The sequence below is a fragment of the Prionailurus bengalensis genome, chromosome A1 (genome assembly GCF_016509475.1).
Source record: "Prionailurus bengalensis isolate Pbe53 chromosome A1, Fcat_Pben_1.1_paternal_pri, whole genome shotgun sequence".
NCBI classification, from domain to species: domain Eukaryota; kingdom Metazoa; phylum Chordata; class Mammalia; order Carnivora; family Felidae; genus Prionailurus; species Prionailurus bengalensis.
In genome coordinates, this window is record NC_057343.1 from 5,080,105 (window position 1) to 5,101,059 (window position 20,955).

The window sequence follows — 20,955 nt, forward strand, 5'->3', positions numbered from 1 at the left end:
AAACACTTGTAAATAAATGATCAAGTTCATGCCTCTGAAACATCTTGTGTATATTTTAGCCCTATTACATAAATAGGAAGCTGAAAGACTGAGATTTGCCTAGAGGTTATAGCAAGGAGTTAGTAGCAAATCTGTGACTGAAATTTAACTGGTAATTACATTATGGCATGCCAAATTTCACTTATTCCTATCCTCATTACACATGTATGATTTCCTTAAGCTATTCCTAGGTCTTATTTTATTGAAAAACAAATTGAAATTATAAAATAAAGTAAAATATTTGGAGCGTCTCGTTATGAGAAGTTTTGTAGACTCTTTAAAGAATTTTTTAATATTTTTTAACTGAATGAAATGACAGTCGTAGAATTTTTGAGCCGGGGGAACTTAGTTCAATATTTAATCTGTTGTATTTTCTAAATTTTTTTCTTAAACATTTAGTCAAATGCATTTATGTTTACTTATAATAGGTGCCAGTCTTTTTAGAAAAGATCTCTCTATGTCAGGTGAATTGTTAAAGTTATTTTAAAGGTCAAGAAATTTATAGTTGTTTATAAAGAGCTTTGAAATCATTCATGAAATGTATAAATGGGGAATATTTGCTTGATTTGCTTCTCTCTTAACATACTCTAGTGGAACTCAGCCGTCAGCTTTTTGTTACCTCAATGGCTTTAATACATCTGTGGCATTTTTCTTAGGGATAGTAAAGCACTGAAGGATGAAAATCTACCTCCTGTCATCTGCCAGGATGTTGAAAATCTCCAGTAAGTGTGTCAAACATAATTCGATAAGTCATTTTGAAGAATGCTAGCATATATTTTAGGGGGAACGTCTCTTTCTCTTAAACGTTTTAACTTGGGTAAAAATTTTAATGTTTTTAGAAACTACAGAGAAAGCAGAACAGGACTTACATTTTTGTTAACTGTCATTCTCAAAAAAGAATGTGAACTGTAGTTGAATTTTTAATATTTCCTTCTTTTTTTTTTTTTTTTTTAATTTTTTTTTTCAATGTTTATTATTTTATTTTTGGGACAGAGAGAGACAGAGCATGAGCGGGGGAGGGGCAGAGAGAGAGGGAGACACAGAATCGGAAACAGGCTCCAGGCTCTGAGCCATCAGCCCAGAGCCCGACGCGGGGCTCGAACTCACGGACCGCGAGATCGTGACCTGGCTGAAGTCGGACGCTTAACCGACCAAGCCACCCAGGCGCCCCAATATTTCCTTCTTAAAACACTAGGACTCTGGCCAGCCTGTTGTAAGGGTACTTTTTTTCTATAAGAAACCAAAGGTGTATTTTTTTTTCAATTTAGTTTTATGTATCTTTTTAGGAAATTTGTGAAGGAACAGAAACAGGTACAAGAAGAAATCAGTAGAATGTCTTCAAAAGCAATGCTTAAAGTACAAGAAGACATTAAAGCTCTGAAGCAGCTTCTGTCACTAGCTGCCAGTGGAGTACAGAGAAACACTCTCAATATTGACAAGTTGAAAATAGAAACTGCTCAGGTAAATGAACTTACAGTCGTTTTACCGGAGGGTTTTGTTTTGCCACATTTTTTTCGAATGAAATCTGTCTTTTGTAAAATCAGGATTTACTACATATAGCTTGTACAGTTTTAAATTGCTGTAATAATAATAGTTGCTAGTTTGTATTGAGTGCTTACTGTGTGTGAGGCAGTGTTTTTTTTGTCTTAGTTTTTATTATTGAGAGAGAGAGAGAGAGAGAGAGAGAGAGAGAGAGAGCGAGCGAGCACGAGGAGGGGAGCGGCAGAGAGAGAGGGAGCGAGAGAATCCCTAGCAGGCTCTACACAGTGTGGAGCCCGATGCGGGGCTTGAACCCATGAACCATGAGATCATGATCTGAGCCAAAGTCAGATGCTTAACCAACGGAGCCACCCAGGTGCCCCATATGAGGCGGTTTTTTAAGCAATTTATTAGTCCGGTTTAGTTTTCATGACAGCTCTGTGAGGTAGGCACTCTTATCTTCCTTATATAAATAAGACAGTGGGCAGAGAGCTTTGTTAGTAAATGGAAGAGCTTGGTTTCTGACCCCGGTAATCCAACTCTAGAGTTGATGCTCCTGACTAGTTTGCTTTCTAAGAGTGACCACTGGCTAAGTTGCTGCATTATACAAGCTAGACAGAAAAATGTTTTTTAAAAGTCTGTCAGTGATTAAATAAAAACTATATCATGCTTTGTAAATATTAAATATATACAAAAATACATACTTTGTGTGTGTGTATATATATATATATATATATATATATATATATATTCTTATCTATTTTGGTGGGGAAGAATGATGGTAGATGATTTATATTTTAAGTAAAAATATTAAAGTTGCTTATATGTCTTTTTTGTTTGAAATATGATCGACCTATAACACTACATTAGTTTCAGCTGTGCAACATAATGATTCAGTATTTATTTTTATTGCAAAATGGCCACAACAAATCTAGTTAACATCTACCACCATGCTTAGCTAAAAACCTTTCCCCCTTGAGATGAGAATTTTTAAGATCCACTCTCTTAGCAACTTGCAGATATAGAATACATTATTATTAACTGTAGTCACCATGCTGTACATTACATTCCCCGGTCTTATTTATTTTAAAATTAGAAATTTGTGTGTGCTTACCTTTAAGTCTTTAAGTCAACTATTGGAGAATACTTTCGTGATATTTTTAATGAAAATGTGTTACTAAAGTAGCTATTCTAAACTATGATGTTTAAAAGGAATTCAAAGCCTTTGTTGTCTGCTTTCAGATTTCCTGGTTGCCTACACACATTGGTTAAATACAAATAAAATATTCTCCCATGTTTCTTTTTCTCTTATTCCTCGTGTGTGTGTGTGTGTGTGTGTGTGTGTGTATACACATATATATGTATGTATATGTCATATCTAGGAGAAAGAAAATGTTATGCTTCTGGTGCAGAATGATTAGACTCTGATTAAACATTACATGAAGTCACAAATTTCATATGTGAAATGTATGAAATTGTATAAATTCTATGGAAAATTTCATTAACACAGTAATAGAGGAGGCAACTCAGAAAGAGGTGAATGCTATAATGGGATCCGTTGTGACTTTAGTACCAGATGATTCTATTCATAAATATTTGGAATACTTTTTATGTACTAGACTTGCTAATAGTCTTTCAGAGATAAAAACACAACCCGAAAGGCACTAAAAGACTAAAAGAGCAAATGAAATAATGAAAGTTTGGGTAGAATATAAAGGTGGCAAATGAAGAAGAGGACGAATCAAAGAAAGCTTCCTTAGGGCTAAAGTCCTCTAAGTTGGGTTTAGAAAATTTTGTAGGTGATATCAAAGAAATTTGATCTAAACTTATTTTATTTCTAATTTACGGCAGTTAGTGCTCTACCCACACTTCAGTGAATTATCTATTGAAAAAATATTCTGATTCCCTTAGTGAAGTAGTTCTCAATCTTTAACCCCAAACCCTTTTCTTCAAAGAAAGCCTTTTGGGGAAATAAAAGCAATTCTGAGGTGAGGAGCAGCGTTGTGGTTGGAAACACCAGAACCTTGTGGAAGCAAAGTCTTTTAAATACTTCATTTTGGGGGGTACATAACTCAAAGAGTTTAAACAAGTAGTGTAGTTAAACTTCTTTTTGGGTAGGGTAGGTGCCAAATGCTTTGTTGCGGTTATATCATTGAGTCCGTGGAGTCAGTGAACATTTTTAACATCTGCTGTTTTACCACTTCAGCAGAAGTGTTGGGATCAAAATACATATGATATACTAGCGAGAGTGAATTAAGTCAGTTCGGTACTATGTTCTAGGTACAAGGTATGACTGAGGCACAGAGGCCTCAAGAAGGCACTTTTTAAAAAATGTTTATTTATTTTGAGAGAAAGAGTGTGCATGTTTGCACGAGGAGGGGAGGGGCAGAAAGAGAGAATCCCAAGCAGGTTCTGCACGGTCAGCCCAGAGCTGGATGTGAGGCTTGATCTCATGGTTCATGAGATCATGACCTGAGCCAAAATCAAGAGTTGGATGTTTAACAGACTGAGCCACCTAGGTGCCCCTTAAAGATTTTTAAATAATAGCAGAGTCTTTTGCTGTGGATGAATTAACTTCACAGATTGTATAGAAGTCCATAGTTCTTAAAATACATAGAAGCTCATTTTAAATTTATCATAACCTTCATTAAAAGTATACTTTGGAAAGAGGTTTTGGTAACTTGTAAAACAGGTTAAATGTGACGTGTTCTCGGAGCATGAGAGTGGCATTGTTTGAAGTTTCAGTCCAGAGATCATTGGTATTTTTAACCTGGCTTTTAACTGGTTAATCTTTCTTTCTGTCTTTCTGTCTTTCTGTCTTTCTTTCCCTCCCTCTGATCTGTTAGGAGTTAAAGAATGCTGAAATAGCTTTAAGAACCCAGAAAACACCACCTGGACTCCAACATGAAAACACAGCTCCCGCCGAGTAAGTTACTGGATTTTCTCACTTTAGGAAAGCAAAACAGTACAATATATGGGCCAAGAATTTGTAGTTTACTATGTAGCAAGCCTGGGTTAATAAGCACTTGACATGGATTTCTCCTTTTAATTCTCACAATAACCCTAAGAAGGCAGTCCATTATCTTCATTTTATTGAAGGGTAAGTGATGGCTAAGATCTGAGCTTTTAACCAGTGTTATGCAGTTATACTTTATTTGCATGTTATGGCCTTTTCCACTGTATTAAATATTGCAGGTAGTAGATATTTTTACCAACAAGGACTTTTTAATTTAAAAATAATTTTATGATAATCCCTTCCTTAAACAGGGCATTCTAGAAGTAGTTTAACCCTTTCACTTGTTTGCATAGCTTTATTCACACAGATAATAAATCATCAGAAAGAGCAGTTAGAAAATGTAGATAAGTTAAAATAAAAAACATCCACTTGCAACCTTCTCACCCAGGAGGTGTGTCTGTCTAGTTGCCGAGTGATATCTATCTTGTCTCTTTATGTTCTTTCATGTTGCTAGAGCTAATGATAGCTAATATTTATCAGATGCTTACCATAGGCCAAGCAGTGCACTTAGCACTTGACATACTTTATCTCATTTTCCACAAAACCTCTACAGCTGTCACTATCCCAGTCTTCGAGATGAGGGGCCCGAGGCATGAGGAGTGGTGGAGGTCTGACTCCTAGTTTCTCACCCCTTTTTTCTTTTAACTTTTGATGGTGACATAATTTCAGACTTAGAGAAGAGTTCAAGAAGGAAACAAAGAATTCCCATGTATCTTTTATCGAGATTCCTTATATGTTAATATTTTTACTATGTTTGTTTTGTTCCCTGCTCTCTCTAATATATATACATATTTTCCCCCTGAACAGTTTGAGTTCTTTGCAGACAGATGCCCATTATGCTAAAGTACTTCAGTGTGTATTGCTTAAACGTAAGAACATTCTGTTACATAACCACAGTTCAGTGATCAAAATCAGGACGTGTTAACAAGGACAGTGATACTCTGATTATCTTATTCAGATTAGCATGGGCTGTGCTCCTCACTGGACTTCTAGTAGTTTATCCTTTTTATTCTTCATGCTGCCATCAGAGCTGGTTTTGAAATGGGTGAATTGTATCATTTTCCATTGCAAAAAGCTTTCGTAGTTGGCCATTTCTTACAGAATTACATACAGCACGCTTTGTATACTATTCAAGGTCCCTTTTATTTATCTGGCATTCTCTGGTTAAATTTAGCAGCATAGTAGCAGTAATTACATGCTTTCGGTAGACACTATAGTGTTTTCAGATTATAAATATGAGAACTGTAAGTACTTGTAAAATCTGGTTGACAGTTGCACTTTTTAAAAAACTTTTTTGAACTTATTTAGACTTACAGAAAATTTCCAAAAATGATAGTACAGAGAATTTCCTTATATCCCTTACCTTTCTTCCCTTAATGTTAAAATACTGTGTAACCACAGTATAATTATCGAGAACAGGAAATTAACATAGGTGGGGTGTTACTAATCAAGCAACAGAACTTATTTGAATTTTACTGACTTTTCCACTAATGTGCATTTTTTTCTTCCAGTATCCTGTTTTCCACTAATGTACTTTTTCTATTCCAGGTTCCCATTCACTTCTCACTCATTCATTTCTCCTTCATCTCTCCCAGTCTGTAACAGTTATTCAGTCTTTGTCTTTCATAACGTTGATACTTTTAAAGCATAGAAAGTTATTTTGTAGATTGTCTCTTAATTGGGATATTTCATGATTGGAGTAATCTATGATGGAGTAATCTATTACTCCAATCATGATTGGAGTAATTTCATGATCTATTTTTGATACCTTGATAACTCACAAGTTTTGGTTCTGGTTTCAGTAATATCTATGCCATATCCTTATGTCCTCAGACTAAGTCAAAGGCCCTACTTAAATGGGGGCATATATTTATTTACTGGTTATTTTAATGTAAAGAAAATAGCATTTTTAAAACTTTGATCTGACTTTGTAAATGTTTTTGTATAGCTACTTCAGAATCTTGGTTCAGCAGTTTGAGGTACAGCTTCAGCAGTACAGACAGCAGATTGAAGAGCTAGAAAACCATCTTGCCACACAAGCAAATAACTCACATATAACTCCTCAAGGTAACATGCTTTCTGTGGTGATTTTTTTTTTTTTTTGATAGCACTGTTTTTTAGTAAGAGAGAGAGGTTAAGGTGTTGTCACATAATATTCTACATAACTGCTAGTAGTTGTCTTGAGCTGCTATACAATTTCCTTGCTATTAGATATTTATTCTCCATAAATAGAAAATGCTTTATTATGAACTGTTATTATGCTGACCAAGGCAGAAGTTTCAGGGCCTTCTCCCCTCCCCCTGATGACTGATTCAGACACCCTGCTCTCAGTCAATTCGCTGTGCTCTCTTCTCTCAGTCATGGAAATATTGATGTGGTCTTGTGCCTCCTACACTTTTAGTACCAAAAACTGCACTCAAGTCATAGAAAAATAATACTGATTATGTTACATGTATATTTGTGTGATAATATAACTTTCTTTTATAGATTTGTCAATGGCTATGCAGAAAATTTATCAAACATTTGTAGCTTTAGCTGCACAACTTCAGTCTATTCATGAAAATGTAAAGGTAAGTTTTCATTACCAGTTCATGTATCTGTATATCTAGACCCAAGTGAAGTATTCATTTGCGGAGCAGAAGCATTCATGCTAATTACAGGAATAGCTAAAATTACATATAAGTGAAGAAGACTAAAACTAAAACAATCCACAATCATGCTCAGATACAATCACAGATAATATCTGTTGTTTTTTCAAAAAGATCCAAGTGTTCTATGCAATCAGCTATCTTAACTTTTTTCAGTAGTATATTGTAAACAATTTTCTGCATTGATATACATATTTCTTCAATATCATTTTTAGTAGTTACATAGGATTTCAGTGTGTGTGTGTGTATATATATATATATACACATACATATGCGTAGTTTCCTTAACGCATCCTATTTGTTGGACAGTTAGGTTGTTTCCATGTCTTTAAACTAGGAGCAGCACTGCAGAAAAGAAACATTCTTAGTAGCAAAAGTATTTTGTGCTGCTTTAATTTTACATAGGTCTTGTTTTTTTTTTTAATTTTATTTTTAATGTTTATTTGAGAGAGAGAGAGAGAAACAGAGACAGTGTTAGCAGGGGGAAGGGCTGAGAAAGAGGGAGACAAAGAATCTGAAACAGGCTCCAGGCTCCGAGCTGTCAGCACAGAGCCCAATGTGGGGCTCAAACCCACGAACTGCAAGATCATGACCTGAGCCAAAGTTGGATGCTTAACCAACTGAGCTACCCAGGCGCCCCATAAATTATACCGGTTTTGAAATGAGCATGCTTTGGAGCTTTTGCTTTAATATACTTAAAATTCTAAACCAGATTTTTAAAATAGTTTTAAAGGAGGAATTTTTATCGAATTTTCTTGAAATTAGTTTATTAAAGTACTAAAGATGATTCTCTGTTGGTACTTTGAAGTCTGTGTTGTGCAGTTTTTTTTTTCCTTAATTTTTATTATGAAAGTTTTCAAATAGACACACAAAAAGAAGGGCACTGTTGTAATGAATGCCAGGTACCCACTCTCCGCTTCACCCATTATCAGGATCCTGCCTTGCTTTGTCAGTTTCCCACCCAGGGATGCTTTTTCCCCCTGGAACATTTTAAAGCAACTTCCAGACATGTCATTTGTAAGTATACATGCTTTTTCAATGGCAGTTTCTCCTGTCTGGTATTCTTATTTCTTTTTCTTTCTTTCTTTTCTTCTTTCTTTCTTTCTTTCTTTCTTTCTCTCTCTCTCTCTCTCTCTCTCTCTCTCTCTCTCTCTCTTTTTTTTTTCTTTCTTTTCTTTTGTTTTTTAGTAATGTACATTGTAATATACATTTCCAGGAACCAAAGAATGTTCCATGATCAGATTTGCCATTTATTTTCAGTTGCATTTAGTGACCAAAGTATAATTTCTAGCTTCATTTACTTACAGAAATCTCACAGGAGGTCGTTTTTTAATTTTTGTTCCTTTTGTATTGTTTTTCATGAGATAATCTGCTGAAGCAGGTTTAAACTACCTGAGCCAGCCAGGCCCCAAGGACATTAACAAAACTGGACATTTTATCAATTAACTATACAAATCAAGGCTGATAGCTGTTCTTTTTTTCTTTTCTCTCCTTAAACCAATTGTCTTTCAAGTCTCTAAGGCAGGTGATTATTTTCCAGTATCTGAAGCAGAACAAATTGATGGACTACTAATGCCAAACATTGTATGGCTATATTCATATAATTACACAGAGAGAAGAGGATGGATTAGGGGGAGATCACTTCTAATAAAACTCATTCTTCTGACATCACATACTCTACTTCTGACTGCATTTTCCCCAGTTTTCAGTGCTTGGCAGGCCTGCTTCAGTACATTAAAGAGGTAGGAAAGTCTGGAACCAGAACATCAAATACTGACATCCACACAAAAGGGGATGATAACTTTTAAATACTATAAATAGCAGTAAGATTGCTAAGTGTTCTACCTGTTAAGACCAAAAAGACATTACTGCTGAGAATGGTAGGAAATCTGAAAATCCTATATCTTTTTAAAAAGTTGTTTAAAACTGATCAAAATTTGATTAAACCCTTAATGAAAGTATCTAATAATTCTGATGTGAGTTAATGGCCTTAATCAAGGCAGATGCTGCATTGGGTGAACGAGCCCACTTGATGAACGTGGTAATTTTTCTTTCTTACTCTGAAATTGTAAACTCACTCCCCCTCCTCGTTTGGTTATGCAAGCTCAACATGAGTCATTCTCATGGTAAAATAGTCAAACAATATTGATAAAGTGAAAACCCTTTTTAAACCCTCCAAGCTGTCTCTGCTGAAGTCACTTATTTTAACACATGTCACCCAGGCCTTTTAAAGAAGGCATTTAGCACATACATATGTAGTACATGTTTTCAGCTTTTTGCATCTAAAAGTTATCAAGAGGTTGGATGTTGGAGGGGGCAGCAATCGTGAAAAACTAGAATATTGAAAATGGAATTTTAGATGTTACTAGCTAACTCGTTTTAAAGAGGCCTCATGGAGCCAGAATGTTTTAGGCAGTTTATTGTAAAGACATGACAAAATTAGGGAAGAAAATACTCAAGAGAGCGTTAGAGCTTGCATGCATCACTTCACATTCCATGCATTAATAGCACTTTGATTTGTGCTTTAGGGGGAATGTATAGCATTGGCAATGTCTTTGATCTTCTTATTTCCTACTTAGATTGTTCCCGTATTACCAGATTCAACACAGAACTTGATTGATTAACCTTTTCTTTTTTCTTTCCCTTAGGTGCTAAAAGAACAGTACCTTGGCTACAGGAAAATGTTCTTGGGAGATGCTGTAGATGTGTTCGAAGCCAGGCGAGCAGAAGCCAAGAAGTGGCAGAACGCACCCAGAGTTACTACTGGACCCACCCCTTTCAGCAACATGCCAAACGCGGCAGCCGTTGCCATGGCTGCAACTCTTACACAGCAGCAACAGCCTGCTACAGGTCTGAATGCATTCAAGTTATAGCTTCTTACTGTTAAAATGCAGAACATTTATGTGCATTTTTATAAGTCTTCCTTTTGTGTTAGCACTGAAAAATTTCTATGAGTAGCTATTCCAGTATAATCTAAAAATTATGATGGACACAATTATAAACATATACCTGATAAAAAATGCAGGGTAGTCTTAGCAATAATTATTCATCAGTTAGATACTGAATATTGTGAATTACTTAATGTTATTTGCTGTATTGCTATAAATACCCTTTAGAACATGGTGTTTCACTACCGAATTACATTTAAGAATAACACGTTCTAAAATCGTGATTGTATCATTTATTGTTTTAAAGTCAAAGCTAATTCAGCCATTATAGCATTTCTCATATATGATACGGATAGATGGTGCATTCTTGTTTCCTCATACATAGTGATTACAGAGTACCCACATTTAGGATGAAGTACATTTTTATGACTGAAGGTGTGTTGAAGATCAGTTGGTTGTTTTTATGTATAATGACTACAAACAGTACAGGTTCTTTTAACCAAATTTGGACAAAAGTACATGCTAGAATTATTTGTACCTTTTCAGAATGAACAGAACAGTAGCAGGAGCAGGAAAAAGATGTTTTGAGATGCTCTGGATTGCACATTAAGAAGTATGAACTGGGAAAGCTGGGCAGATGATGAAAATAATTGGTGAGATACTAGAAAGCAGATAATTTGAGTCCTTAGTTTAATTCCACTTCTGACAAAAGAAACATTTTTTGTGGTCTAGTTCTGCAGTGTGGAGTTTGGTCCTGTGTCTCTGGGAGATTGTTATCTTTACTCCTACAGTCTCCTTTTTGTCAGGCTTGAAGTATGACAGAGAAAATACCGTCTTAATGGATATTGATTTTTTTTATTCATTCAGAAATTTTTGAGTAATGCTTATTATTATCCTATAGCATGTGTCTTTCTGAGAGTTCCATATAGTCAAAGAGTAAATTTCAAAAAGTAAAAAAAAAAAAAAAAAAAAAAGAAAGAAAAAAGACATATCTAGATTGCATTCAGGCTGCCTCTACTAGGGAAACATTCTCTGGTTTTCACTATTGGCGGTTTAAAAATTGTTCTTCACATTTGGAGATGACAGAATCGACTTACCATCAGTGAATGGCTGGTGATTGGTTTATGCCAAATCCTCCACATTCCGTGGCTGGACCCATGTGAATAGTGGCTCCTAGTGGCGCTATCTACTAGTTCTCTAGCTGGCTGGAGTGTAGGATTCCATTCTCGAGTTATGGAGGAAAAAAGTCATTATGGAACTGATTCCTATACTGACTTGATAGTCATACTGATTCAGTATAGGAATCAGTCCCATAATTATGATTATCAGTCTCATGATTATTTAACCAGCTAATCAAGCCAACATAGTACCAACTTACCTTTCAGAGCCAATATTAATCCTAAAAAAGATCAGATAAGCATGGGTTTTGGTTAAGTGTCCTTTAAAACATAAGGGATTTCCATTTTAATAAATAAAATAAAAAAGTCAGTTGTTTAAAATGTCATGGGATAAGTGAATTTTATATTCTGTGGTATACAGCTAAATTTGAAGCAAAACCACTTATCAGGGTTGTTACATTTTGTGTTTTGGGTTTTTTTTGGTTTTGGTTTTTGTTTTTTAATTCCTTTATATAGACAGTCTTGAGAGGTTTGTAGGTTTTCACTCATACATTTTATGTTCATGGACATATGAAGATGTATGTTCATTCTACAAATATGAGTGCCTGCTATGTGCTGGGCTCCGAGGGTACAAAGGTAAACAATGAGCTGAGTATGGTGTTTGCTCTCCGTGGTGATGGAGAGTGTTGGCTTAATTTAGAGTAATCATCTTGCGGAGCCTTTGCTCATTTAATTTCCTCTGTGACCTTTGCCAGGCTTCAGGGCAGCTGCGGCCCCCTGCAGTTGTGAAGCCTGTATGAGGGCTTCCCCGTTTACATTTTGAGTTGTGTGATTTTTAGAACTGAGAAGTTTAAAACAGTAGTAATAAAAATTTTGCTTTATGTCTTCTGTTTCTTGAAGGCCTTCCCAGCTCCATATAGTGCGTTCCTTTATGCGTCTTGTAGTCAGAATGTTCGTTATTTCAGTCCTGTCACCACTGCAGTGAGATGGATGAGGTCTCCTAGATACAGACCGATTTGATGAGTTACAGCCTGTTGAGAAATTCTGTGCTTTGTATTCACTCGGTGACTTAATCTTTATGTCCTGTGACTTTGAGGATATCTTTTGCTTTTTAAGTGCAAATAATTTTAAAGACCGTCTAGATTCAGTTAGGTAAGGCTTGTGTGCTGTTTTTATATATCACTGTTGATGTGTGCAAGATTTGAATTGTCAGGGGTTTTGCTTTTAGTTGCATATGGATTCTTCATTAATATAAAAAATGCAGACAGCTTTCTTAGGCTGCCACCTTCTGAAGGTGGTTTCTCTTGGAGGTGGAGGTATGGGTTTAAGTGACTTCTTAACTTTGGTGTTTTTAAGTGAAAAAAATAGAATAGGTCTTAGGCCTGCGTGATTTATGGTTATTGTTTCTCAAGGCTGAAGAAAACTGACGAAAACCAGCGGGCTAATTATGTGTGAAATAAGCATCAGTACATGGATAAATTACACATAAGTAGATCTTGAGTACACTTGTCCATCAGTGCTTTTGAAGCCTCTTAAAAAGCTTAAGATATTTTACATTAGGATTACCAATATAATTTTAACCTAGCATAGATTGTTCTAAGCTAACGTACTGGGATTAAGTTTTGCTGTTGTGTTTTGACACTTTTAAAAAAGTTCTTGATGTTTACATAAGAAGACTATTCTCATGTGACTTAGCTGCTATTTTTAAGGAGAGCTGAGACATTTTGTTAGAGTTCCTAATTTCTAGCTTTTAGTGTAGGTTTGGACATTTAAGATGTAGTGTTAAATAGGAAACGTTAAGTATTTCATTTTAGTTTCTTGTAGTTTTCTGGTTTTGTTGTGTTTAACAACCAAAGGAACATTCCCCGTTAAATCAGTAAGTAAAATTTTTCAAATTGGGGGAAAAGGCATTTTTTTTGTTTTTCAGAAAAATTATTTTTAAAATATGACCTAGGAATAATCATACTAATTACATTAGATATTTTGAGTAATTATTGAAAATTATTAAAAAATTTTAGCACTTTAGTCCTTTTCCTGTGAATGCAGTTTTACTTTTAAGAAAGTAGAATTTATTCTGGAAAATATGAATTACAGTGCTGAACTTGATTTTGTTGTGTGTGAATATGTTATCCGGTAACTTTTGTAAAATGTTACTCTACGTGAAGATTTCACTTTGGGCAATTATTGGGATATATTACTACTAACTTGGTTTTATTTATGGAACTAAGCCTCTCATTGAATGACTTCAGATTTTGAAACAGATTTCTTGAATTGTTTACGTGACTTTTGCCTGAAGGATTTAGATTCTGCTTTCTAATAGTGAAACTAATTTATATGGTGGCCAGAGTGTAATATATGCTAATACTTTGGCGTGGGAGATATTTATCATGTTTTTAATATTAAAAAATGTTATACATTTGCCTACTAGTTTTATAAATGATGTTGCCTTCAGAATTTGTGTGAAGGTACAAAACTCAAAGTATCATGTACCTGTTGTGCAATGGAAAGTCTTGTCATTGTCAGAGTTCTTGATTACCTATATTCTGAATATTGATGATTAGGGTTACTCTTAAAAACAGACCCACACACAACAAAAAGCATGTTATTTGAGTAACTCTTAACGACTTGTAGGGTTGAGGGCTGTGGTGTGCGTTGTTCTTTAGGGCCTTCCACCAGCAGTGCCTCCTATAAACATGTGACACTTAAGTCTCTCAGTGTTAAAGAAACTGGACGTGTGTTTTCTACGTATTATTTTTGTTAGAAATAAGAAAGTAATATGCTTAGTTTCTTTTTCCTATAGTAACATTTTACAAAAGAGCTGCTAGGCAGGTATTTTATTCTCAAATTGATCTCAAACTGGATGTAAAAATTTAAATCCTTTTTTAATTTATTTTTTAATAGTAGTATAAGAACTCTGGCTGCTATTAGTTCTTACTTTTTATTTTCTGGGTAGAAGCTATTTGAAAAGTCCAGTTTCTGTCCTAGGGTAGCAAAATATAGTTCCTCGGTTTTCTTTTTCTTTTTCTTTTTCTTTTTTTTTAATGCTTTGTAATTGTACACTACCTTTTGAATATACAAACCTCATTCTTCATTGAACAACTTGAAGGCTTTGATTTTTTTTGAAGAGTTTAAATTTCAATCTGTATATTACTTTGGCAGTTCCCTCAACTTTGAGATGCACTGATCACTGTGCTTGAAAAAGACAAGACTGAAGATTGTACTATGAGATTTATTGAATAATTTTCATAAATTATTTATCAAATGAGAGATTTTTAGATTTTTGTATTCTGCTTAGTTAAAGAAAAAGTAGTTAAAAAAAGAGAGGCTAGTAAGTTTGATGCTATTCTTGCCAAACAGACTCAGACAAAATCTTTAATGAATGGGAAAAGGATGACTAATAATTGTTCTGCATCTGAGTACATTTTCCAAAATGTTGGAAAGAAACTTCTGAATTGAAATCTTGAATGTATTGAATCTGTCAAGGTACACAGCGGTGCCTTTGTAAATGTTCATTATCTTATTTAATCAGGTGATAAGTGGTGTAATGTAGCAGAGCTTAATAATAGACTCAATTATCACTTTTTGTGAACAAGTTGGAATTGTCATGTTACTGTGTAATTGATTTGCTTTAAAATGAACAATAAATTTAATGAAATAAAACATTGTCTTGTTTTTTATCTACTTATTGTATATATCATTTATATTTCATATAAAAAATGCCTAGTTTTTTGGGTACTTACTCTTATGAAGTAACATGATAGTTTTGCCACGTTAGCGTCAGTCTCTGATCAGTTGAGACTTGACTCTAACGATGAGGAGCTTGTTTTAAAAAAAAAAAAAGTAAAAACCTTTTACTGATTACACCAACTAATTTTATCAGAAAACAAGTGGGGAGATCTAAAATCATTTTAGAAAGAAAACCAAAAGAACTACAATTTACAATACATTAAAGATTTCAAATTATTTAGGAGGTTAAAATAACATCTTTCGATGTGCTAAGCCTCTTTTAATTGTCTAGTGTGAACAAGTTACTTAAAAACTTTTTTTTTGGTTAGGTAAATCAGGCTGGGGAGATACCTGAAAACTGGCTTTTAGCAAATAGAATTTGTTAAAATTAATCACTGTTTATTTTAGAAATAATTTCATAAAGAAATTTTAATCTTGAAAGAGTAAGGCAAATTTGTTTTTTTTCCCCCCCGTTTTTTTTTTGTTTTTTTTTATACTAGGGCCACAGCCATCTCTGGGAGTTAGTTTTGGACCATTCGGCTCAGGTATTGGCACTGGCTTGCAGTCAAGTGGCTTAGGTTCTTCAAACCTTGGAGGTACACTTTAACTTTTCTAATATTGCCTTGGACTATTATACATTTGAATTGATACTAGTCTGTAAAAAATTTCTAAGAGGGTCTGCTATTTTGGTAGTTAAGGTTCCATCTGACAAAAACAGCTCTCCAAACATAATCAGTGCTTTTTAGTATTAGAATTAGAACTTAAATCATTTCATCTTCAGTGAATAGTAAATAAAAAAAGAACAGTAAAATTAATTGGTAGGGATGTTCATATTTTCAAAGCAATATGCTAAAATATGAACTTGCAAGTTACTTAGTTTTAATAAATTTAACTTAAAAAACCAGTGGTCTTAATCACATCATTTTAGAGTCCAAACTGCTTCTGGACATCTAATCATTATCTTCTTTTTCTGTAAATGAACACTTTAGATGAGAAAATAATTTTATTATAAATTGGACAGCTCAGCTTCTGTCCTTTGCTAAGCATTTTTGGCATAGCTGCCTTTATGCATACTTGTATACATAACAATAGTTTTATAAGTTAACTCTAGTAAGGTAAGTCTTCTGCCAATCATCATGCTACATATAAACGTATTCACAGTTCTGTGGTATGGGTATTTGACAGTAGAATGTATTTTGACAAGCATATTGTCATATAATGAATATATTATTTCCACTAAAATATATCATCGTAAGAGTGGAAGTCTGTGAGCAATCAAGGTTACTTAATATAGTAAACTCTACTGGAATTACTAGAATTATAGTAGACAGCATATTTCCTATAGTCTATAATTCAGTTTGCCATCATATTTCTTAGCGTCATAGGCTATATAATACTGTCTCAGACTCCTTATTTTAGATGGACTATTGCAGAGTAGCCTAAGAAGAATTTGAATTTTATTTTTAGATCACTTGACTTTGAGGAGAATGGAAACAAGTCTTTAAGTACTTAGCAGAATCTCTTCTTGAACTTCATATGACGAAAAATATTTTTTTATTTAAATCATGACTAGTACTATTAAGAAAGAAAAATGATCTCCCACTCGAAATTTCTCAATTGTCAAATCGGCTGGTATGTGGCAGGAGCCTGTGTTGCTGAGTAGATTTAATGTGATTAACTGTTTTGTAATTATGCAGTTTTTCAATGGTGAAGGTTCTTAAGTGAAAAGGTTTTGGTAAAAAGCAGAGTAAAAGTTGTCTTATGGTACTTGGTGTTTAAATTCTTGTGCATGTCACGCTTATGAATTTAGTTTTTTTTTTTTTTCCCGAAATGAAATATCCCTAAGTAGATGTGTTTATATCTGTTTGACCTAACACCATATTTCAGTGGTCACTAAAATTTCTAGTCAATCTGGGAGAGAAAATACTAATACGATCTTGTTCTTTATAGCTTGTTCTGTATAAAAATTACTGATGGGTCTTAAACTTAGTCTCAATAGATCAAAATGTTCATTTCAGAATTAATCTGATTCTTCAGAAGTCTGATGCACAAGAGTAAATAGCAGGTTTGTGTAATAGCACTGTGTTTATTAGACCTCTGATAATTTTAGGTTTTACTTGTCAGTAACCTTTAATCTCTGTTTTACGTACCATTGTATATTTCTCTATTACCCTTTCACTAGGATTTGGAGCTAGCTCTGGTTTTGGATGCAGCACCACAGGGGCCTCCACATTTGGATTTGGAACAACAAATAAACCCTCAGGAAGTCTTAGTGCAGGTTTGTGTGTTTTTGGCCTGAATTTCAGGCAAATTTAAAGATGCAAATTATGTAATTTAAAAGTATAATGATTGTTATTTCCAGTAGCCAGAAGCAATCCCTGATTCAGTTTCTACCCCCCACAATGAAGCATGTAAGCCTAACTAATCACACAGTTTTATCTCTCTTGGAAACTAAAAGTCAGGTTTGTGAAATATCTCTAACAAGACTTATTAGTTTGAGATAATAAGTAATTATATCCTCTTTTAACTAAGTAGAGATTCTTTTGAACCCAAAGACTAGTTTTATGGTTAAACAAGTCTCTTCATTATTACAAAAATGGTCCCATTGTTGTGAAAGCTTTGGCCCAGTGTTTGTTTGTTTAGGAGAATGATTTCTCTCCCAAAGAGATGTTCTTTAGTTGCAAGTCCCTTTGGTTTTAAAAGTCCCACTCTTATAATGGATGATTAATTGGGTTCTTTGTTCATTTTTGAAATAGGTATATAATCTTTTGACTTCTCTAGTAGAAAATCCCAAATTTCTTCTCCATTTTCTCTATATTTGTAAATAATGGCTTCATTTATAATGTTTAGGGATAAGTAGCATGTCTGAAATAATGACACAATACTGTGTTTAAATTGAGGGAATTTTAAGGCAACTTCATTTAATATTAAGTGGTATTTAAAATCAACAGTTCCCAAAGAGTAAGATAATAGAATTCAGTGATACGGGGATTATAATCTAAATACGGTACTATTAATAAAGTAGGCAGTGATAGCATTTGATCTTAGTTATGCAAGGGTTCCTATAAAATCAGAACAGTGGGTACTACTCTTTGGGGTGTTCATTGTCCTGAAAAGCATGGGTTGAGGCCTTCTTGGAGGACTTAGGATTACAGGAGTGGGTCCATCTTCTACGTGTTGACAATATGTTTCTGGAGCGGCTGAGAAGGAAGGCAGCATGGCATGTCTAATTAACAGGAAAGTATCCGGCAGCTTGAAGTTTTCTAGAGTTCAGTTATTTGTGCTAAGGTTTCTCTTGGCTTGGGTCACTAAACTTAGGTCTCTAAAGGTGCCTCTTAGTTGTTAGCTAAATTATTTTCCTATAAAATTCCATGTTACAAATTTAGTGTTCTAATATATTGGCTATTTTCATAAATATATATTCTTTTAGCTAGAAATTCACCTCTTGTCCCCATTCTTTATATTTGTTTTTGTGTTTTAACTTCTGATGTGAATATTTTCTTCCCTAAACATAAGGCTTTGGCAGCTCAAGTACATCTGGGTTTAACTTCAGCAATCCTGGCATCACGGCATCAGCTGGTTTGACATTTGGGGTGTCCAATCCTGCCTCTGCAGGTTTTGGAACAGGAGGACAACTCCTTCAGTTGAAGAAACCTCCAGCTGGAAACAAAAGAGGAAAAAGATAAACATATGGGTTGATGTGGTTGAGAGAATTCATAGCAGCATCGTTCATTCTATGAGTCTATTTTTCTAAAATTGATGCAGTAATTAAATTGCATCCCAGGAGATTTATAAAGTTTTGATATTTTTCCCTACTCTGGAATCTGAACTGTGTTCTTGTTTGCCATGGTAAACATCTTTTTTTCTTGTGAATTTGAAACCCAGTTGTGTATTTTTCGTTATTTTTTGATGGTCAGTGTAAGCAATGTTCTGATGACATCACTGATAAGTAAAGCCTATTTAACCTAGTGTCCTAGCAATGTTTTTGTTGATAAGGTTTACATGATGTGAATATATGCACATTTGTTTCTTATCCAGATGGTATGAACTCTTAAGTCCTATACTAGAATCAGTTTGTTCCTTGATAAAGGCCTTTTGAACTACACTGCAGGGCATCTTGTGAATATGTATGTAAATATATACAGAATAATACACACAGTTGTGTGTTCACATAAAATATATATTTACAGACCTACAACTTTTGCCTCAGACTTGTTCCCCTTTTCTAAGGGTATTCTGTTTTTCACCTTTTAAGCTTCAAAGCCTCCGTGCTTGTAGAGTGATGAGCTAGAGGTACCAGGTCATTGCAGTTATTTAATTTACTTACAGACTTAATGAAATGGTTCCTGGTGTAAATATTTGACCCCCCAGTCTTTTCCACAGCAGCTGCTCTGAATGAGGAGTGCTGTAAGAATCATCCAACAGATTTTAACAACTGTTATTATCCCGTACACCCTCACATTTGCCTGTATGAGATGTTTTCTCATATCTGAGATGAACCTTCAAGAGCATATTTGAACTCCAGACTGATGTCTGGGGGCAAAGAGCTATTAAGCCAAATTGATTCTATGCAGGTGAAGGATGCACTATTACTTTAGTGGAAACTTTTGTAGCGATTCCAGTACAGAATTCTTTCTTATAGGGCTATTGATCTTGACACCAAATGGAGTGGTTTATCAGCCTCTTAATGTCTTAAGTAAGTGCTTAATTTGGAATAGAGAAACAATATATTTTAAGAAGAAAGTATTCTTTGTAGCAACTATAAACTACCCCATTTTAACAGTGAACAGAGCTCCAGGTAAAAACACATAAGGCATGTCAGATTGCATCTGTGTAATATTTGTCTATATTAGTATTAGTGACATCGAGTGGGTGAAAAAGAAGGCCCTTGGAAAGAGAACTGCCTTAGCTATGATTTCACACAGAAACCATTAAGTAGACCTACTTTATCTTTCAAGTACAGTTTTCAAATGGGATGTGAACATGGAATTTCATTGAAAATAGTATAATTTTTTATATAGAAGGTTTTGTACATAATGTGCATCAAGTGAATATTTTCAGAATCATTTTCACCAAGGCACCTTTTTTTCTAAAATAGGTATTACATACACACACACACACACACACACACACACACACACACACATATATTTTTAGTATAATGTTAGTTGGGTTTGATTACTAAAGTGTTGTTAAATCTGTTTTATTTATCCGCATATAGCAGTGATTGGCTTTTTGGAATTGAAACTTTTGCGCCTTGATGCATTAAAATAAGGAAAATGCTTTGTTTTGGAACACTGAAGTTTTTATTTTTGCATTCTTCTCTAAAACTGCAATCCCCAGATCCAGATTTTGGGGAAGGGTAGGAAAATGTGGGATTTTTGTGTTTTGAATTACTGTCAGAATTAAATACCCAAATATAGCAAGCTTTTTTTTTTTTTTTAAAGGACATTGCATTGTGCTGCAAAAATCTGAATATTTATATTTCTTAATTTTGTTCTTTATATCTTATACATTTTAATATGTTGAGCCACTGGAAATTTGTAACAGATCAATTTGTGATAGGAGTTTAATGTGTTGTCATTGTCTCCAATGTCTTCACTCTGTCCTGAGCGTATCATTATGTAAACAATAAAATTTATTGTGTCAGTTGCTTTGAATCTTTATAGGTGTCAGTAGTTGTTCGAAATATGTAATTTTCTTATTATTGCTCTTTTATTCTCTGTGATTGGTTTTTAGGGTTTTGTTTTTACCAATTTATATATCTTGCTTTTTAGAAAAATTGTAGAGTGAACACAAGATAGAAGGATATTGGGTAAAATGTGAAAGGCCCCTTCAGCTTCCAGGGCCCGATCCCACTTTCTTCCCCTGAGTATCTTTTCTTCATATTTCGATGTGTATTCTTTCGAACCCTTTAAAAAATGGCCTTTTTCAACATATGCATATAAATATTTCCTCTCTCTAGTTATCTCACATTTATCATTCTCTTAGGCCCTTCTTTTTGTAACAAATGGGTTAAAAGAAATCTGTGTACTTTCTGA

The 20,955-nt window shown here is 34.3% G+C and overlaps 1 protein-coding gene across 3 annotated transcripts in view; it reads left to right on the forward strand.

Moving 5' to 3' along the window:
- The window catches only part of NUP58 (nucleoporin 58), a 49,897-nt gene that overhangs the window by 19,319 nt on the left and 9,623 nt on the right, over positions 1-20,955 (forward strand). Inside the window, exons 7-15 of one of the 3 annotated variants that reach the window (XM_043575428.1) lie at positions 696-761; positions 1,326-1,500; positions 4,365-4,444; positions 6,483-6,601; positions 7,022-7,104; positions 9,831-10,032; positions 15,415-15,510; positions 17,097-17,192; positions 18,431-20,578. In XM_043575428.1, coding sequence (XP_043431363.1) covers positions 696-761; positions 1,326-1,500; positions 4,365-4,444; positions 6,483-6,601; positions 7,022-7,104; positions 9,831-10,032; positions 15,415-15,510; positions 17,097-17,192; positions 18,431-18,600 — 1,087 coding nt within the window. In that variant the 3' untranslated portion in view covers positions 18,601-20,578. Of the gene's footprint in view, positions 1-695; positions 762-1,325; positions 1,501-4,364; positions 4,445-6,482; positions 6,602-7,021; positions 7,105-9,830; positions 10,033-15,414; positions 15,511-17,096; positions 17,193-18,430; positions 20,579-20,955 lie in introns of those variants that run through there. The other 2 variants (XM_043575438.1, XM_043575443.1) reach the window with 2 other exon arrangements.